The sequence below is a fragment of the Gouania willdenowi genome, chromosome 6 (genome assembly GCF_900634775.1).
Source record: "Gouania willdenowi chromosome 6, fGouWil2.1, whole genome shotgun sequence".
In the NCBI taxonomy this organism is placed as follows: Eukaryota; Metazoa; Chordata; class Actinopteri; order Blenniiformes; family Gobiesocidae; genus Gouania; species Gouania willdenowi.
This window is the reverse complement of record NC_041049.1, coordinates 64,731,829-64,750,079: the sequence shown is the minus strand read 5'-3', so window position 1 is coordinate 64,750,079 and position 18,251 is coordinate 64,731,829. Positions and strand designations below refer to the sequence as shown.

At 39.6% G+C, this 18,251-nt stretch overlaps 2 protein-coding genes across 4 annotated transcripts; both read right to left on the bottom strand.

Moving 5' to 3' along the window:
- Window positions 1–1,547: 1,547 nt before the first annotated feature.
- Window positions 1,548–7,383, bottom strand: lmod2a (leiomodin 2 (cardiac) a). 2 transcript variants are annotated; one of them, XM_028450452.1, is made up of 3 exons: window positions 6,831–7,383; window positions 3,919–5,127; window positions 1,548–1,756 (listed from the first exon to the last, which is right to left on the bottom strand). In XM_028450452.1, the coding sequence occupies exons 1-3, from the start codon at window positions 7,104–7,106 to the stop codon at window positions 1,736–1,738; spliced, it is 1,506 nt and encodes a 501-aa protein (XP_028306253.1). In that variant the 5' UTR covers window positions 7,107–7,383; the 3' UTR covers window positions 1,548–1,735. The 2 variants fall into 2 exon arrangements, with proteins under 2 accessions (XP_028306253.1, XP_028306254.1); XM_028450453.1 differs by having other exon boundaries at window positions 3,919–5,124.
- Window positions 7,384–10,720: 3,337 nt separating this feature from the next.
- Window positions 10,721–17,866, bottom strand: asb15a (ankyrin repeat and SOCS box containing 15a). 2 transcript variants are annotated; one of them, XM_028449886.1, is made up of 8 exons: window positions 17,631–17,866; window positions 16,234–16,365; window positions 15,040–15,198; window positions 14,696–14,941; window positions 14,439–14,553; window positions 12,833–13,373; window positions 11,216–11,369; window positions 10,721–11,128 (listed from the first exon to the last, which is right to left on the bottom strand). In XM_028449886.1, the coding sequence occupies exons 1-8, from the start codon at window positions 17,752–17,754 to the stop codon at window positions 10,980–10,982; spliced, it is 1,620 nt and encodes a 539-aa protein (XP_028305687.1). In that variant the 5' UTR covers window positions 17,755–17,866; the 3' UTR covers window positions 10,721–10,979. The 2 variants fall into 2 exon arrangements, with proteins under 2 accessions (XP_028305687.1, XP_028305686.1); XM_028449885.1 differs by having other exon boundaries at window positions 10,724–11,128; window positions 14,439–14,610.
- Between the last annotated feature and the right edge of the window lie 385 nt (window positions 17,867–18,251).

The window sequence follows — 18,251 nt, the reverse complement described above, 5'->3', positions numbered from 1 at the left end:
AGACGAGCCGGGGGGAAGGGGGTGATGAGAATACTAAATTGTATACTTAATAAATGGTAATATTTACTGAGAAACACTTGTGTGCTGTGCTTTCTTTGCTGGTTGCAGTTTGTTATAAGGACAGAAGAGTTCTCAGCTCAGTACAGCAACGAGGATTCCCTAAGCTCTGTGTTTGTGTATCTAAGTATTTATGATATTACGCTGATTTCTCTTTACACTGGGTGGGTGCAATAGCACAGTGGTTCTCAACATTTTCTGGCCATGTTGCCACCACCCCAAAAATAAAGGTTCCAGAGACCGGGGACCCCCCTGTACCTGAAGGTGGTTAAACAGACATCAACATTGAAGAACAGATGTGGAGACAGCACCATCTATAAAGGGGAGAGATTTTTGGGGCCCATCCATAAAGTCAGCAAAAATGATGGTCCATTGTTCTATGAATCTGTGACAACCACATTATTTATTTATCTGAATAATATCCATTGTCGTCCAGGAAGTTTATTATCCCCCGCCACAAAATGGAAGGAGGTTATAGGTTTGGGCTCCGTCCGAGTTAAAGGCGACAGCTTTTCTCAAAAACTGTTTAAGATAGGATAACCAAATTTGGTGTGTGGCTTCAGGGTATCAATACCTTGATGGAGTTCGAAAATGAGAAGTGCGCAAATGTTTTTTTGGAGTTATTGCCCTTGTTCTGTTTTTCTTTACTCTGGGTGAGTTTGTGCGTTTTGACCTACCAGTGTTGCCGTAGTAGTTGGAAGTAGACATCTTTAAAGCCCATGGCCTACTGATCTCTACTAAGTTCTTGTATTTTCGGCTTGAAAAGAACATATGCTTGTAAGTATATTTAAGTGTTTGATAACACTCCTAAGACTGTGTTTGTGAAAGTTAGGCAGAAACGGTGTGTTATATAAATCACTGCTGATCGTGGTAAATGTTAGCATGAACATGTACATGGGTTTTCCCATAGACGTTAGTATGAGGCTAGCATACCTTTTGTATAGTGGTATTTTAAACCCCCGGTACAAAGTGTGGAAGGGGGATATAGGTTTGAGCTTTTCTCAGAAAATGTTTAAGAGGATAATCAAATTTGGTGTGTCTGTCAACAATGAGCTGTGTCATTGAGGTCCAAACAAATCCGACGTTGCACACCTTTGAACCAAGCAGCAGCCATGTTGAAACTCTCAGGTCAGTATGATCCTGATGCGCTGAAATATTTGAGAGACACACACAGACAGATTCCCTGCCTTATAGATATTTACAATAGAGTGGGTGTAACTATTAGGTGGTGGTGGACAGCTCGGCTGCTAATGGCTCCATACGTTCGTTAAGCAGCTGCAGGAAGTAAATAAAGGACTCCTAAAGGAAGGAGTCACACTGAGTGACCCCTCATTACTACTCTTTACATCTTTGATCAAATGTCACTTAAATGTTAAAGCCAGCTTTAATCAGAGAATATTGGGATCCTGTGCTGGAGTAAACCTAGTGGGGCCGTCTGAAAGTCTGACACAGTGTAAAAAAGTGAGTTTAGATAAAAAGAACAGACACTGTTACTGTTTAGAGCAAGCAGCTTAAATCACATGTTGACAGTATATTTCACACACAATACTAAGATACAACAAACCAAGTGAAGTTTAAAAACAGTGTAACAACAACAAATTAAACAAAGTACAGTTATAAAGTGAGTACAAAATTAAACGTGTCACTTCAAAGAGGATTCAGCAGCTTTTCAGCCAGTTCAGGTCTGTGATGGAAGAACCTGAAAGGAAAAAAATCAGACATTCTGGTAAGTAATGTTGTTTAACTAATGCTTGTGTTGCATTCAGGTACTCTACCAAAAATAAACATCTTCACAAAATAGACAATAGTCAGAACTCTGCTTAGATGCCCTGTTTTATATCTGCATTAGTTCATAGGGAGTGAAAGTACAGTTTTATAAACTGTATGTCTGTATATATGGGGCGTCAATTTTAAAGTTGTGCATGCTACATTTAACAATAAAACATGTTAGCAATATTTGTGATATTTTTTCTCCTAAAAATACAATATAAGTGTTAAATCTAAATGTTAAATAATACATCTTGAGCTTTCATTTTAGTACTTCCAGTGAATTTGAATATTAGTTAAATATTTAGTTTCAACCTTGACATTTAGATTTAACATTTAACATTTTTTCATTAATTTTAACATTTAAATTTAATCTTTAGATTTAGATTTAATATTTAACATTTAGAATAAAGATTTAGATTTAACATTTATTTTTAAATGTAACATTTAGACTTAATATTTAACATTTAAATTTAGATTACATTTTTAACATTTAGATTTAAATTTCATATTTAACATTTAGATTTAACATTGACATATTTTTAGAAGAAAAAAAGATAACAAATTTCTCAAATATTGCTATAAATCTAGTCAAAAGTAACAAAAATGTTATTTCAACTTGGTTTGTGGCTAAATGTGGCAAAATATTTTTTTTTTTTTACAATTGGCACCCTATATTTATATGTGAAGATAATATGCAAAAAGAAGAATTCTGAGGAAAAGAAAAGGTCTAAAGAGGAAAGATTTTGGGGGACTGAGCTGTACTGCTTGCTAGCTCAGCTCTCCTTATATAAATGCTAGTTAGCTACGATTAGCACGCTCCTTTACCCAGTATTAGTGGGTAAAACCTCTTGAAAATGTACTAAAATAAATATGGTTTCTGTTTAGTCTGATTCTAATGGATGTAGGTTTGGCTTTGTTTCTTTCCCACCCCATATACATCTTTGTTTATGGGTTAGTCTCTTCCCGTGTATGACACCCCCTGGTCTGTCATTGTGTAAATGCAGACATGTTGTGTGGATGTCCCTCTTGTCTCCACACAGGTGTGGCCTACAGTATCTCCCTGATTATATTCCCTCACTGTTTAAGAGTATTTGCTGGTGGATTGTCTTCGATCTCTTGGTTTCTCACTCCTCATGAGAGTTTGTTTCTGAGATTTGTTTTGGTTTTGTTGACTTTATTTATTATTAAAATACCCTTTCTTTTGAAATGCTTCACCGGCCTGTTGCCCACATCTCTTGCAAATGGGTCCAAACCTCCAACATCTCACCTCCCTGACAAACATCATACCCTCAATCCATCCATCGTTCTTTTTTTAGCACTCGTCATATGAGTGAATGCAACACAAAGTGCTTATCAACAATCGGTCCCACGTGTTTCTATTGCCCCACTCACATAGTATCAAAACCAGAGATGACAAGTAATGAAGTACAAATACTTTGTTCCTGTACTTAAGTAGTTCTTTCTGATATCTGTACTTTACTTGAGCGTCTTTTTACTTTTACTCCTTAATTTTTAAACAAATATCTGTACTTTCCACTTACATTTTAAAAATGGACTCATTACTTTTAAGACCTTTGAAGATGACACGTTTTGACATTAGGCAGCCCTTAAATAATAAGATAATGAAAAAAAAAAATACTTTCACTAAAGTAAGAGAACAGTCTCTTTTACCAGAGTCATTTTTTATTCAAGAATCTATACTTTTACTTGAGTATTGAAGAGTAGTATTTTTGCCATCGCTGATTAAAACACAAAGCACATGAACAGTTAGATGCTGGATATAGAAGGACTGAAGATTGAGCACCATTAAAGGAAGTTGCAGTCTGACTTCCACCCACTGAGGAACCGGGACCGAGGCTTTGTTTTTGCTTTGTTTACTTTTGTCCCGGCAGCTCCAAGCTAATGTTATCCAACAGCAGCCAGTAAGGCCAACTATTTATAACCTGATGGAGACTTGAGGAATTCAAAGATCGGCCTCAGCTCTCATAGGATCACGCCCTCTTACACAAAGAGAGATAATGGCTTTGGAGGTTACACTTTTTAATGATGGTTCAACAGTGTCACCAAAGATGAACTATCATAACACCTTACCCTTTTTAAGGAGCTGATGCTGCTTCCGCGGATTGCCGCCATCAGGTCATCACGGCTCGACTTCTGCGCTACAGGAAGTCGGGAAGGTTCATCTCGTCTTTTCTGAAGCGATGGCTTCAAGGCGTTTTTCAACTCTCTGAGTATTTCCACACTCTCCTTCTCATTCGCTCCATTCTTGAGCTTCTTTGACTTTGGTTTTCTTTGATTTGTCTGTGTTTTTGGACTATTCACGCCTTCATGCTCTTTAACCATTTCAGCTATTTTCCTTGTTGGAGGATCCGCAGATGGAGGAGGGATGTTTTTCTTCTGGTTTTCTACGTTGTGTTGAATTTCAGATGACTTCTTCTGAGGTTTATTTTCTGCAAATGAGCTGCATACTTGTCTTGTTACCTCTGAAGTACAATGTTCCTTCATCTGTTGGAGCCTTTTCTGTCGCTGTTGGTCTTGGTTACGAGTCATAATGCTTGTCACTGCCATCCTCGGGCCTGGGAGGTCAAACTGATACCCGAGCTTGAGTAGTGTTGTGTTTTCTCGCAGAAGCTGGACCATCTCCATTTCAACCTTCCCTCCACAGATGTGCCTCTGGTTGTGGAAGCGCAGCTCCACTAATGTCTGGTTGTGCTGCAACGCTGCGAACAGTGCGAGGATGCCCTGACCTGACACAAAGTTAGACTCAATATTAAGGTTTCTGATGGAGCAGTTCTCACGCAGCATTTTGGAGATGGCAAAGGCTACCCGGTCATCTGCGTGCGTGTTGGCAAGGCTGAATACGTGAACGTGTGTATTTGTGCAGAGTGCATCTGCAAAACGAAGTAAGGTTTCTGGTAAGATGTCTTCGATGTTATTGAGATTGACCTCGATCATCGAGGGATCATCACTAATAATCTGCTCCAGAGCTTTGTCGATGACGATGGGGTTTCCACTTGGTCGTTCAGGGGTCACCTCAACATTTGAGGTCATGGTTTCAGTTCTCCTTGTTTCAGTCTTCAAGCCCTTAGGGGAATTATACATCTTCGTCCCAACCAAAGCCTTGCTCTTCTTACTCTCGTCTTTTTTTTCTTCGTGCGATTCTTTTGCAGCACTTTTCCGATCCATTCTCTCTCGAGCTTTCTTCACCTTGTGTGAAACAATTTTCTCGTCATTGTCCTGAGTCTTGTTGGAGTTGCCAGGCGATTCCAATTCTCTACTCTTATCCTGCTGTTGCTCCTGCTGAGGATGAGAGAAAGGAGGTAGACCGTGACATTTTCCAGCCACTGCTTTTTAATTAAAACCTTATCCTAAGATTAGACACTCATTAATACTGGTATTTCCAAAGCTGTCTATATTTATACCTGTTGTGTAGCAACATGCAAACTAATTAGAGTTGTAGTATGAACTGAATATAAGGTTTATAAAGTGCTCCTTTTTTAAGAATATGGAAATCTGCAACATTAGATGTCAAGATTTACATTATACTGATATATCGCTGAAGTATCTCGCATGTGACACAATATTAAGAGTTCACTTCAATCTCTAGCAACTAATTTTACAACAAGTCTGAGATAACTATGGTATTAACAGACCTAATTACTTCAAACAAATTGTTTTTCCATCAGTCTTAAACTGATAAGGTGACCAATGTTGTGATAATTATTAACTCCCACAGTGAAGCCTTAAATCCACGACCTCAGGTTTCAGACTCTGCTATTCTAGTATAATGAATCCAGATTTTAGTCGTGTCACTCAAGTTAATAGACTTACTCAGGCAGGTCAATGGTGTGTGACCATGTATTCATGCAGTCAGTGACAATCCACATGGTTATTTACATCACGAACTACAGGACAGATTCAAAAATGCTAATAATTCAAGTAATTTGCTATATTGTTCTTTTAGGGGGAATTAATGAATCCTATTATTTGTCAAATAAAAGTTATCTTTCTGGTCTTTGTTTCTAAAAAATATATATACGTATATATTTTTTTTTTGCTATATTTGTTTTATTTGTATGATACATGTTACATGTGAATCTTGAAAAGCTGACTTACTGTAAATACAGTGAGATGAGAATTATGAGGGAAAAAACAATTGTTTTCTTGAACAATTACATTTTATAATTACTTGTTTTTTTATTGGAACCCTTGTGTTAGTTACTGACGTTATCATTCATTTAAAGAAAGACAACAACTGCACCTCGTTTGCATCCATCTGGTGGGCGAATTGATAGTTCCTATAACCAGCTTCTCCTCCATCCTTGCCGTTTAAACATTTAATGCTGAGGCTGGAACAAACTGTGCTAAATGTGCTTTAAAGCCAGACAACACATTTGTAAGACAACAGTTAAAGCAGGGGTCGCCAACATGGTGTCTGTGTGCACCAGGTAGCCCGCATGGACCATGTGAGGGGCCCTCAAACCTGTTCTAAATCTCTCGTCACCAATGAGCTCCAATTAAAATGTGATTTACTTTACTTTACTACCTCAAGCCCACACAGATGTAGTCGTTGCCTTAGTAGAGTTACACACTGCTGCGTTTTTAAGTTTTTGTATTAAAGTAACATCTTTAAATGTTTATTTTCACAAAAACATTGTGGCAAATGTTTTGAGGTGTTACAGATTTGGTATATGGGTTGTGATGTGTATGTCTTCAAAAAATAATACATAATGGTGGTTTAGCACACAACTGGTTTTATTTAAAATTGTTAGTGGCTGGTGAAACAGGAACATGAGTATTTTCTGTGAAATGTAATGAAAATAAAACAATTGCATAAATTAAGAGAAATAAAGTGTTGCATTTTGAAACTTTTTTGAAAACGATAAAATGTAGTATTTAATAAGTGCTTTTTAAACTGGAAGTCCTTAGGACTATTTCCTAGCTTTGAAGTAGCTCACAGTTTCAGAAAGGTTGGTGACCCCTGAGTTAAAGACACCTTGTACCTGTTCAGGGCTTGCTTTCTCTTTCTCATCCTCCAGTAGCTTCTTGTTCTCATCCTCCCAGTATTTCAACAGAGCATCTCTGTCAAATGTCCCTGTTGGGATTTTGGCGGTCTGGTCTTTCTGCCGAAGGCCGATAGGAACGTTGTCGTCAGGGTCGATGTCAGCGAGCTCGCTCTCCAGCTCTCGGAGCTCCTCTGAGGACAACGAAGCCAGAAGCTCATCTTCGTCCAACTCCTCGTACTTCTTCAACTCCGTGTGGTACCCAAAGTTACTCATGCTTTTGGTTTCTAAGGCTAGATCTCCTTTAAAACCAAGAACCTAAACTTCTTCTGCCCTAAGTTTGAATAGGATCCACTTCCCCACTCTTCATTGGAGTCCTTCAGGTCAGGTATGCTGCAGATAAACAGTGAAGCCACTGATCATCTACTGGTTCTCGCTCAGAGAGAACCCAAGCAGAAGGAAGAGGAGGACCACTGTGTGACTGATGGTTGTGTCTTTTTTTAGGGTGTTGGGTGGAGGGGTCAATGAGATAGGCTTACTGCAGGAATGTGAGCCCTCTGAGTGCCCTAAGCTGGCAGCTCATGAGAGACTCGTGTGTTGAAAAGGGACAGGAACAAAACTCTATGGGGAGACACCGGGGATGAAGCTCTTTAGGTGTTACGTAACTTGTTTGGATGGAGAGGCGTCCACTGGTTGTGATGTCGCTGGGGAAACACTTGTTCTCTCAGAGTATGATGAGAATATGTAGAATAGAGTTCCAGCTGGAACTGAGGACTGTCAGTAGGCGTTACAGGAACTTGTGTTGACTATCTCAGTGTAGAAGCAAGTGGAGGAAACATTTGGCTCCTCATCAGTTCCAATATTGTGCCGAAGACATTCAAATCATATACCTCTCATCTTCTATTTGTGTCTAGATCACGTGATCTTCTGGTGTGGTTGCTATATATAACCATCCTTTCCACACAATCACACTAATCCATCTCCTCTTTAAAACTGTATTATGTTTCCTGTCCAAAATGAACAGAGCGAGTGATTTAACACCACTGTGATACTAAATCTGTATTTGTGACCTTTGACTTGAAACAGCTTCAAATCAGTGTTGTGTTTGTTCAGGGGTCTGCAACCTTTACTCTCAAAGGAGCCATTTTGCCTCATCTCACCTGGATTAAAGTCCTTCCGGAGCTGAAAAAAATACCTTCTTAATGAAGACAATACAGTGTATTGAATTCTATACAATTACAATTCTATAGAATAATGTTTGGTTTTATTTTATTTGATTGATATTGATCATATAAATGGGAACTTAAAAACAGTAAAATAAAATAAAATAAATTGACATCAAGAAATAAAACAGCATCTTGCATCTTTGGTTTATGTATTTTAAAGGCTACAAAAAGTAACTTGAATTTGATAACGCATGATCAAGTCAGTCAACATGCTAATTGCTAGTTTATTGCCACATATCAAGCATGCATATTTAACCGACACATTGGTGGTAAAATGAATCCATCCCCACTCAAATAAAATCTCTATTTTCTTCCAGAATAGTGTTTTTGTTGGTTTAGTTTCTTACCAGGGATTTAAAACTTAACGTTAGCCACAGGTGCAGGAACGTTGATGGTCTGTAGATGTTGCAGGAGGTGGCGTAAGAAGGTGGCTGAGTCATTGCACAACGTTATTTATTTTTAGGTTAACAAATTGCTATGTCATGATTTCGTTTGTTATTAATAGCCTCTGTAAAAAAAAAAAAACAACAGCTCTTTATTTTAATATTTTTTAAAGCTATAGGCAACCATTGCAAAAAAGTCAAACAGCCACATGAGGCTCCAGAGCAGAGGTTGCAACTAGTTACTGAACAATAGTTACCTTACTTGTTGCTTCATTGAGTATAACTTAGTTTCATCACTGATTACTTGAATAGATAAATAATGTGTTAATGTAGAAAAAGAAAAAACTACCTTTTAAAAGCTCAAACTAATACCCTTAGAGCCTTCATTTTGGTACTGTTACTGTATAGAGGATAATACACACTGCTCTGTCTCTAAACGATAGATTACTGATGATATTTTAATCACCTTCCCTCTCATACACATACTAATGTTTTGTTTTGATCAGCGTGATACTGCCTTGGATTCCTGCCATAGAAGAATCTGTGTGAGCCACGTTTTGCTTTGGCACATTAACGCACCTGCTGGCTTCATCTGGTCTCCACAGGTTGGAGGTCTTTAAAACTATGCAAGCTTTGCGTTGTCAGATTCTCAGCTGAACCTTCCTGAATGTTCAGCCCAGCTGCTGTTGCTGTTGCCGTCTGTCGGGTTCAGGAGGTGGAATTTAGAGTCGCTCTGTTCTCCCTGCCATGTCGGGAACATCACACGTTCAGTCGGTCCTTATCGGAACAAAACTTTTCAAACAGAAGTTTTTGAGCAATATGTGCTTTTCACAATAAAAGGCATCTATCAGATCCAAAACAAAGGAGACACAAACTTGTGGAATCTGTATTATGTGAATTCAATGCTCAATTGTTTGCTCAAGCATTTCAGTAAATATGCACACTTTTTATTTTAAAGGTCCAGTATTATGCTATTTTTTTTTTTACCAATCTCCAATTGGTCTAAGAACCACAGCTACATAGTATTTAAGGTTTATTTTCTCAAACTCGCCTGTTTCGCTGAGTTTTAACCCTCTGAAAAGTCATTTCAGACCACTCCTAAAAACAGGCTGGTTTTTAGGCCTTCACGCATGTGCATGAGTAGGCGTGCTTCAGCGTGTGTGTTTATCACAGCAGCAGGAGAGTAAATCATTACCAGTTGCTTTCTTCTCCTCCTCACCTCTTCTGACAACAGAAATAGTCCATTTAAGATGATAGCTCATTGTTTTGTCCAACGGCTGTGTCGCATTGGGTCTCAAACACGTCAGATCGTCCCATAAAGGCGATACAAGGCGATATAACGGCTGCTAAAAATGAAACTGATTGTGAGCGCTCGTGCTGCTCTTCGGATTATCTTTAAACTGAACGTACAGATTTAACTGTGATTATAACTGTAATATCAACCTGCTTTTGCTTTTAGTTAGGAACCAGCTCATAGCTCATAGTTAAGATGCAATAGGCATAGACTGCCGCGGGGGGGTCTGGCATGCTCGGTTGGAGAGAGGTTGGAGAGGGCGTTAAGAGAGAGGTCATTTAGGTTAGAGAGGGACCGGAGAGGGTCCCATTCCTCTCTCAAACACTCCCTCTATGTCTGCTTCTTCCCTTGTGTGTTTGCTCCTGTACTCCTTCTGGCTTTTGTCTTGCAGGTCCGTGGGATCCTCAGTGTGGAGTTACAGAGACTCAGCGGCTCTGTCTCCACCCTTTCCTCTGCACACACCCAACACAGCATAACGTGGATGGCTGTTCATCATAGGAATGGGATCCACACAAGGTTCCTGCTGCTTAACAGAAGGTTTTCCTTGCCGCCATGATGAATTCATGTTGGGTGTGGGATACATATGTATGTGTATATACGTATATATGCATATGTGTGTATCCATAAAATGAAGAGTCCGTCCTTAAGACTGCTCTACTGTAAAGTGTCTTGAGATACCATTGGTTATGATTTGGCACTATACAAATAAAGATTGATTGATTGATTGATGTTTGTTTAACCTGTAAGGTTGTTTGAGAGGGAGGAGCTTACATTCTTATGTGGAGGAGGAGCAGTTTTGTCATTATGACTCATAAGGGGGGAAAAATCCAATTTGCCTATTTGGAGCTGACTTTTTACAAAATGTGGAATAAAAAGGGAGGGAGGAAACAGAACTTTTTCATCTTTGGCACCCTGAATGTATATCACTGTAGCAAAACCATTATAAAGTGATTTTTTTCATAATACTGCCCCTTTAATTGAGGACAACTGGAGGCTCAATTGAAACAAGGACCTCAAAGCCCGTGAAATGTTTCAGCGATAACAATGATTTTCTTTACATCATACGTGTTTTATTTACATGATATATTTACAGATGTGAGCACTTCTAGATATTACTTTTACATTGTTGTGTGTGTAAGATGACCAACGATGACTGTTTTGTCACTACTTTTCGAGTCTTCTGAGTTTATAAACACGTATCCTGTTAGGAATAAAGTCATTACTGGATGCCAGCTGCTCGGTCCTGTCAACTGAACAGTTTGGAGTACAGATCGTTCTCTTTGAATAGCAGATAGTTCCTCAGTCTATATGGCAGCTGCTGAGACTTCAGAGCGCTGAGGCCGACGTGTCCTCTAAAGACCAATCTGCTCAGATGAGATAGAGGGCGAGGGTTGGCTGGAGAACAAGAGATTAGACACTTTAGTAGAAATCCACGTGATCTACGCAATGACGTAGTGTTTTAATCTGTTCTTTCCGACTCACTGATAATGCTGTCAATAACAGGCCACTCCTCGTGTTTTTCCAGCATCAACCTCAGTTTTCCGCACAGAGAAACTTGTCCGACGTAGTCGAGGAGGATCAACACCACTGTTCCCACCAGATTCACCATCCAGGAAGCACTCACAAATTCACAAAACTCCGCCGAAAACAAATATACGCAAAGGAAATGTTAGCCTTCAGGTGAAGATGGGAACAGTGTAACAAAAATATAAATTCAAACATATTTATTATTTTTCTAAACATTTATCTATACACTAACCACCACCAACAAAGAAAGCTCTACAGCAGGGATGGGCAACTTGGATCACAATGGGGGCCATGTGTCTGAGCCAAGGGCCACAATATAGGAATATCGTCTCAGCATTAGCATAAGGAAAAATCTGAAGATTAATGCAGTTAAGGATAATGGGTTCAGTCTGTTTTTGTTGATATTTTGCCTATTTTCTCTCATTTTGTGCTGGTTTTGTACATTATTGGAGTTGGTGTCATTCATTTGATCATTTTGCATGTTTTTGGAGTCATTTTGTGTACTTCTGTTGTCGCTTTGTATATTTTTTTGTCATTCTGTGTATTGTTGTTTTGTATGTTACGAGTAATTTTTTGTGTTTTGTGGAAAGAAACAGTGTTTAGTGCATCCTGAAAAGATTTATTTCTATATCACTCCTGTTGTGGGACCAAAACTGACTCTTGTATTTTCACTTCATGTTCTAATCAAGATCATTTCTATCATACTTTTGTGTGTTTCTGCTGTAATTTTGTTGTTTGTCTGTTCTTTTTATTATTCAGTATATTTTTCTCTCTCTCAATGTAGTGCCACCGGGTACCCCAAGGGGTACACGTACCCCCATCTAGAGAAACACTGCATTAGTAAATACAAAAAAAAACCTCTTTTGGGAGAGTAATTGATTATCTTACATTTCATCTTAAAATATTTAAATTTAACTGTAGTGTGCCAAACACAACAAGATATGCCCGGGACTCATCAGAAAATATTAAATTATGTTTAAAAGTCATCCATTTTCTGATATAATTAAATTAAAAAAACAAAACAAACAAACCAACATTTCCACTTGAGTAAGCATTAGCAATGATGGAAAGGGAAAACTCTATCACTATTAGTTATTTATTTGAATTTTGAGTTTGGGCTTTTTTTACTTTGTTGTCTGGGTTCTTAAATTTTAAGTTTCATTAAATATGGATTTGTTATTGAAAAGCTACTCCTGCCTGCTGTCTTCATCTCTGTGTTCAGTTTCATATTCCCCTTCTAAATTACGGCCTAAAAGATATTCTCATACCAATGTATTTTACTCTTTAATGAAAACTTTTTTCGAGAAACACCAAAGGTAAAAAGAAGGCACTAGCTATCCGTACGGTTGCCATATCAATATACCGTCATAGGTCAGTCATTGGCCAGTTTAGGTCGCGTGACTAAGACTAAACCTTACCCTAAACCTAACCCTAAAAATTGTTGCGATATTGGGTTATAACCTAACCCTAACCTTAAGATGCTACATACGTGTACTTCGGTAACCGTACCAATAGCACCGGGGGTTGTCCGTACGCAATCGTACAAATAAACACTTTCTAAAAAGAACTCACTGGAAGTTTGGTTTCCTGGTGGATGCTTCCAGACTCTTTCACATCGTCCCATGTGCCACTGTGGTTACAAAGAAAACATTTGACTGCGTCATAGCCGTTGCTTAGCAGCATTCTCATCATCACTTCATCCTTTAGGCAGTATTGCAACGCCGTGGGGAACACCGTATCATTCAGCATTGTGAAGTAACAGTTCACATTTGCCCCAGCGGCTAACAGTTGCTTGACAATCTCATAGCGGCCTGACCTGACCGCCACCAGGAGGCAGCAGAGCGGGTCCAGGTCTGCTTTTGCTCCTGACTTGAGCAGAATCTCGGTGCATGTGGTATCTCCGTTGGAGACGGTAAAGAAGAGGGGACTACGTCTCATGTCGCCGTAGTTTTCAGAGACGTGGGGTGCTAGCATGGCATTTACATCAAAACCATTTTTTAGCAGGAGCTGCAAGCAGTGCACGTGACCTCCGTCTGCAGCGGAGTGTACGGGACTTTGACCAGACAGCCGCAGAGCACGTCGAGTAGTGATGGGAATCAAAATCTGCAAAGCTCTGAAAAAGACAAATTTTACAATTTAACATTATGTACTGCATGACAATGCAGGATCCCAGTAAAATGTAAAATTACTGTTTCATGAGTGTCCACACATTTTTTGGCAGGTTTGTTGTTGTTGCAAACTACACAAATTGTTATTGTGTTACTTGGAAGTAAACTCAAGCTGAGGTATTTGAATAAGAAGTTATCCCCCGTAATCATAACCCATAACGTTTACCATGTCTCCAAGCCCTAAACCTAACCACCTCCTTTTTATTACCTGTAGCTCACTTCTGTGTGTGAGCTGATTTAGCGCAGTGGTTAAAGCTGGAGGATGTAAGTTTTATTTGTTGCTTAATTTGGTCAAAAAACCATTTTGAGCATATTGTATTTCAAACAGTGCTCCGTGGTAGAGTGGGTCGTCTCTATGTGCTTTGAGTCTCCTCGAAAAAAGCTCTATATAAATCCAAGCCATTATTATTATTATTATTTTACACCATCTTTTGGCCCTATATAAGGGCTATGACGTGACTTTTCAGCTAATCAGAGATGTTTTACAAACAGAGTGCTCCATGAGCTCAGTCACTACTTAGGGCAGTAACTACAGAGTGATATGTGCATTCATGTCACAGTCTCTAAAACATCAGAAAACTCTCCAATAACACAAGATAAAGTCACTAGTTTCTATTTAGAAAGAAGTCACTAAGAGCTGCACCGGTAAGAGACGATTGGTTTTGAAACAGGGTCGGGAGGGGGAAGTGTGGTGGTTTTGATACAAGTCTAACGATTCTATGTACTGCAGCTTTAAGGCGTCTTCTATGTGGGTGTGCACAGTTTGAATAGCCGATTATCTTTTCCCCAACCAAAGTGCATTTTTGTTCCCAGCAGCACAAAAACCTGTCAAACACGTTGTGTTTTGCAGCATGAAATATATGAGAAAATTGTGTTGAAATGCACAAAACAATAGATTCAATTTTGTCACAATGTCAGGAAATTTAGTGAGATAGAGTTGCAAGAGCATGAATTCAAGAGCATTTTTGCTTAATTGTCAGATCAGAAGCTCCTTACAGGGAGCTACTCACTGCCAGTGTCCTTCATACGCTGCTCGGTGAATGGGGAGTTGGAAGCTCAGGTTTTGGATGTTAGCATTAGCACCGTGCTGCAGCAAGATGTCAATGCAGTCTAGATTTCCAGAACCTGCAGCGTCATACAACACGCTGTCACCATTGGGTGCCTGTGCATTAACATCAGCACCTACAGTATATAGAGAGGAAAGGAATTTACAAAAGAGTGTGTGGGACAAATGCGTTAGCAGCCACGACCCTCACCAAAGGCTCACCATGTTTGATGAGTAGCGCCATGACCTCAGGGTGTCTATACTCTGCAGCTATGCCAAGGGGAGTAACCCCGTGCTGATCCGTCTCCATAACCTGACCTCTACTCTGAAGCAGGAGCTCCATCACAGGAACACAACCAACCTGACAGGCCTCGTGCATAGCTGTCCACTTCCTCAAACACACCTGATTCACCCGAGCACCGTGTGCAATCAGACAGGAAACCATCTGAAGAGAGCCCGCTCGGACTGCTGCAGAGTGGACACATGAAAGGGAGACACAAGACAGGGATGACAGAAATGATGATTGTTGATCAGCAGTTTTAAAAGTGAGGAAGAAGGACTCTGACCTAAAAGTAGGGGCGACTCATTCCTTCTGTTGGTGGTGTGACAGGAGGCTCCATGGTGCAGGAGCATTCGCACATTTTCAACCAGACCAGCTTTCACTGCCAGTGTCAGGAAAGTCTCACCCTCCAGGGTTTGTTCCTCTAGACTCAGACTGAAAGATGCTGAAACACACAAGGCAGAGACAGACTTCAGTAACCAAATCCATCTCTTAAAAATGCCCCATCTTTATTAATATGATAATAATAATGCATCAATTTTATATAGCGCTTTTTTGGGAATTAAAGCCACTTTACAGAATAATGAAAAATAAAGAAATAACAATAAAAGTAAAAGAAGTTAAGGAAAAGAAAGTTTGAACAGGTGGAATTTGAGGAATGTTTTAAAGTTCTGTAATTGGTCTGTGTTCTTGATGGGTTGTGGGAGTGAGTTCAAGAGGGCGGGGGTGGCAGCAGCAAAGGCTTTGTCCCCCAAGGTGCTGTGCTAAGCCGGGTGATGGGTGTGAGGAGGTTAGCGTAGGCAGAGTGGAGGTGGCGGGTGGGACAGTGTTGTTGGAGGAGGTCGGTGAGGTAGGCAGGGCCCAGGTTATGGAGGGACTTGGAGATGAGGAGGAGGAGCTTGTAGTGAATGCGATATTGCACAGGGAGTCAGTGGAGTTTGTGGTGGGGAGTCCGTAAAGAAGGCTATTACAATAATCGAGTCTGGAGGTGATGAAGGCGTGGGTTAGAATTTCTGCTGTGGTCTGGGAGAGGGAGGGACGGAGGCGGGCAATATTCCGGAGGTGAAAGAAGGATGTTTTTGTAATGTGGTTGATGTGTGGCTGAAATGAGAGGGTGGAGTCAATTATGAAGCCAAGGTTGTGTACGGAGAAAGAGGGGGTGACGTTGTGGCCATCAATGAGGAGGGTGAAGTTCTGAACAGAGGGAAGGAGAGATTTGGGTCCGATGATGAGGAGTTCTGTTTTATTGCCGTTGAGTTTGTGGAAGTCCATCCAGTTTTTGATGTCAGAGATGCAGTTGGTGATGGTGGAAAGGATGACTGGGGTGATGGATTTGGTGGAGATGTAAAGTTGAGTATCGTCTGCGTTGCCGTGGAAATTGAGCATTTAGATTGTGAAGGACGGGATAGACAAGCTTTTATCAGGGGCTTTTTCTCATCAGACATCAGACCTGTAAACCAAAGGCTTCCCTCTTACCCACCATATAGCACCGTCTCCAGGATAGAGAGCAGAGGTTGAACTGCCGCCCAGTGCAGAGGGTACCAGCCACGCTCATCCACCTGTTGAAAGACATCTGGGAAGTGTTGGTGCTCCCGCAGCATCGACACGTCACCTACAGAAACAGTTTACATACTTCATTTTTCACCATTTATGCATTTGTTGTCATAGGTTAACAGTACTTGTAGTACAATCTTTTCACGACAACTATACATCCTAAAGAAAGGGTGAGCTAAACCACTTTAGGGGGGAAATATGTTAAAAGGGAGAGCAGTGTTTCACCTCAGAGTGGGGGAAATACAAGGGTAAAGAAGCTCTAGAGGACAGTAAAAAGGATGAGTGCAAAACAATTTCTGTTGCTATAGTTTAGCAGAGAAGTTAAATCTTCTGTGCCAATGTAATGACACCTGTAGTGAGAATATTAGGAGGTAAAACCACCCAATGCTCAGACACTTCAAAAGTTAAGAGTGAAAAGAGGGAGTAGGTGTGTGCTTGCAAGTGTGAAATAACTGTTTGTTGCAAACATTTCTAAGTTATGTCACAAAGTCCCAGATGTGCCTTGTGTCCACAACTGATGTGCGTGTAGAGCCACTAATGAATGCTATCGCACGCCACAGATTCACCAAACCAGCTATAGACAGGCCGCCACCGAGGGTACCCAAAGAGGCCCAACCCACCCCCAATTGCTTCAATTTTCAAAAAGTTGGACACAGGGTTCTTATGAATCCTGTTTCTTTTAGTGCTTGGAAGCGTTATTCACTTAGTTAATTCATAGATTCCTCACCATGAATAAATAATTTGTTCCCATTGATGAAATACCGTACCTTACCGTATATACAACAAGCATATAAATGTAATGGAAGATGAGGATTCAGATCTCACGGTATCATTTATAAATCTCATGATCCGAAATGCACATGTATGTAAAATAACTGCTGTGTTAATAAAGTGGAAGATTGTTCAACTTCTTGTTAAACAATGGGAACTTAGTTGTTTTAAAAAAGATGAAAGAAAACATTTCAGGTCAAGATGATGTTAATATATCAATATTGTTTGATATGATAATTGTTCAATTGCTTCCTGAAAAACACATTTTTAACAGATTTGATTGGCAGTGCCAAATAAGTTGGGGGTTTTTTTTGGACTTTAAAATAGTTTTGGGAAATCATTAAAAGCGCCCAACCAAAAGATATTGCAATTTTATTCATTTTCATATTTGAAAAATACTACTTTTGATTTTGACATTAAAAGTAATCAGGAGTTACTCACAAAAAATATTGCTATCATTCAGATCAGAAATTTGAATTATTGCCCAGTACTGATTTATTTATTTATCATTATTTTGCATATTTGTAGCATTTTATAATGCTTTGTACGTACCTTTTTTGATGGCCTTGACAAGCTTTAAAGCGTCACTCCTTAGATTAGCAGAATAGCATTCTTTCTGACTTGATTCCTGAATAATCATCTGAACATCTGGGTCTAGAAGTTCCTCTTCATCCATGTCATCGCTTTGTTATAAATCCCTCATACAGGTGCAAAAATTGAAGTTAGTGCGTTTTCAGAAAGCTCTTCCAGCTCACACTGCACAGACAGCGTCCAGCAGGAAAGTAGGGCATGGGGCTCTGACGGTTTGTTGGTGTTTGATTTCACCGGCACATGTAGCCACTAAGGTCAAATGGGACTTTTGGATTAAATGTAGTCTTTAATACATTCTACTTTGAAAATAAATAATAAATCACTCAAATTATACTTTTGTTAAAAGATTAAAAAAAAAAAAAAAAAGTTTAATATTAAGTTCAGCCTGACCTAGAGTTGTGGTGTGTTATCCAGAAATGAGAGCATGAGATTGATGAGATAAGGTGAGAAAAGCACATATTTAGTTGGAGTCAGGGGAACTAAACAACCCAAAGTTGGCCTGTCCGGTTTGTTACGTTTTTTTTTGGTATGTTTTGTTTGTTTTGTTTTTTGACGAGCGAGTGGAGGCAAATATGGTCCAAA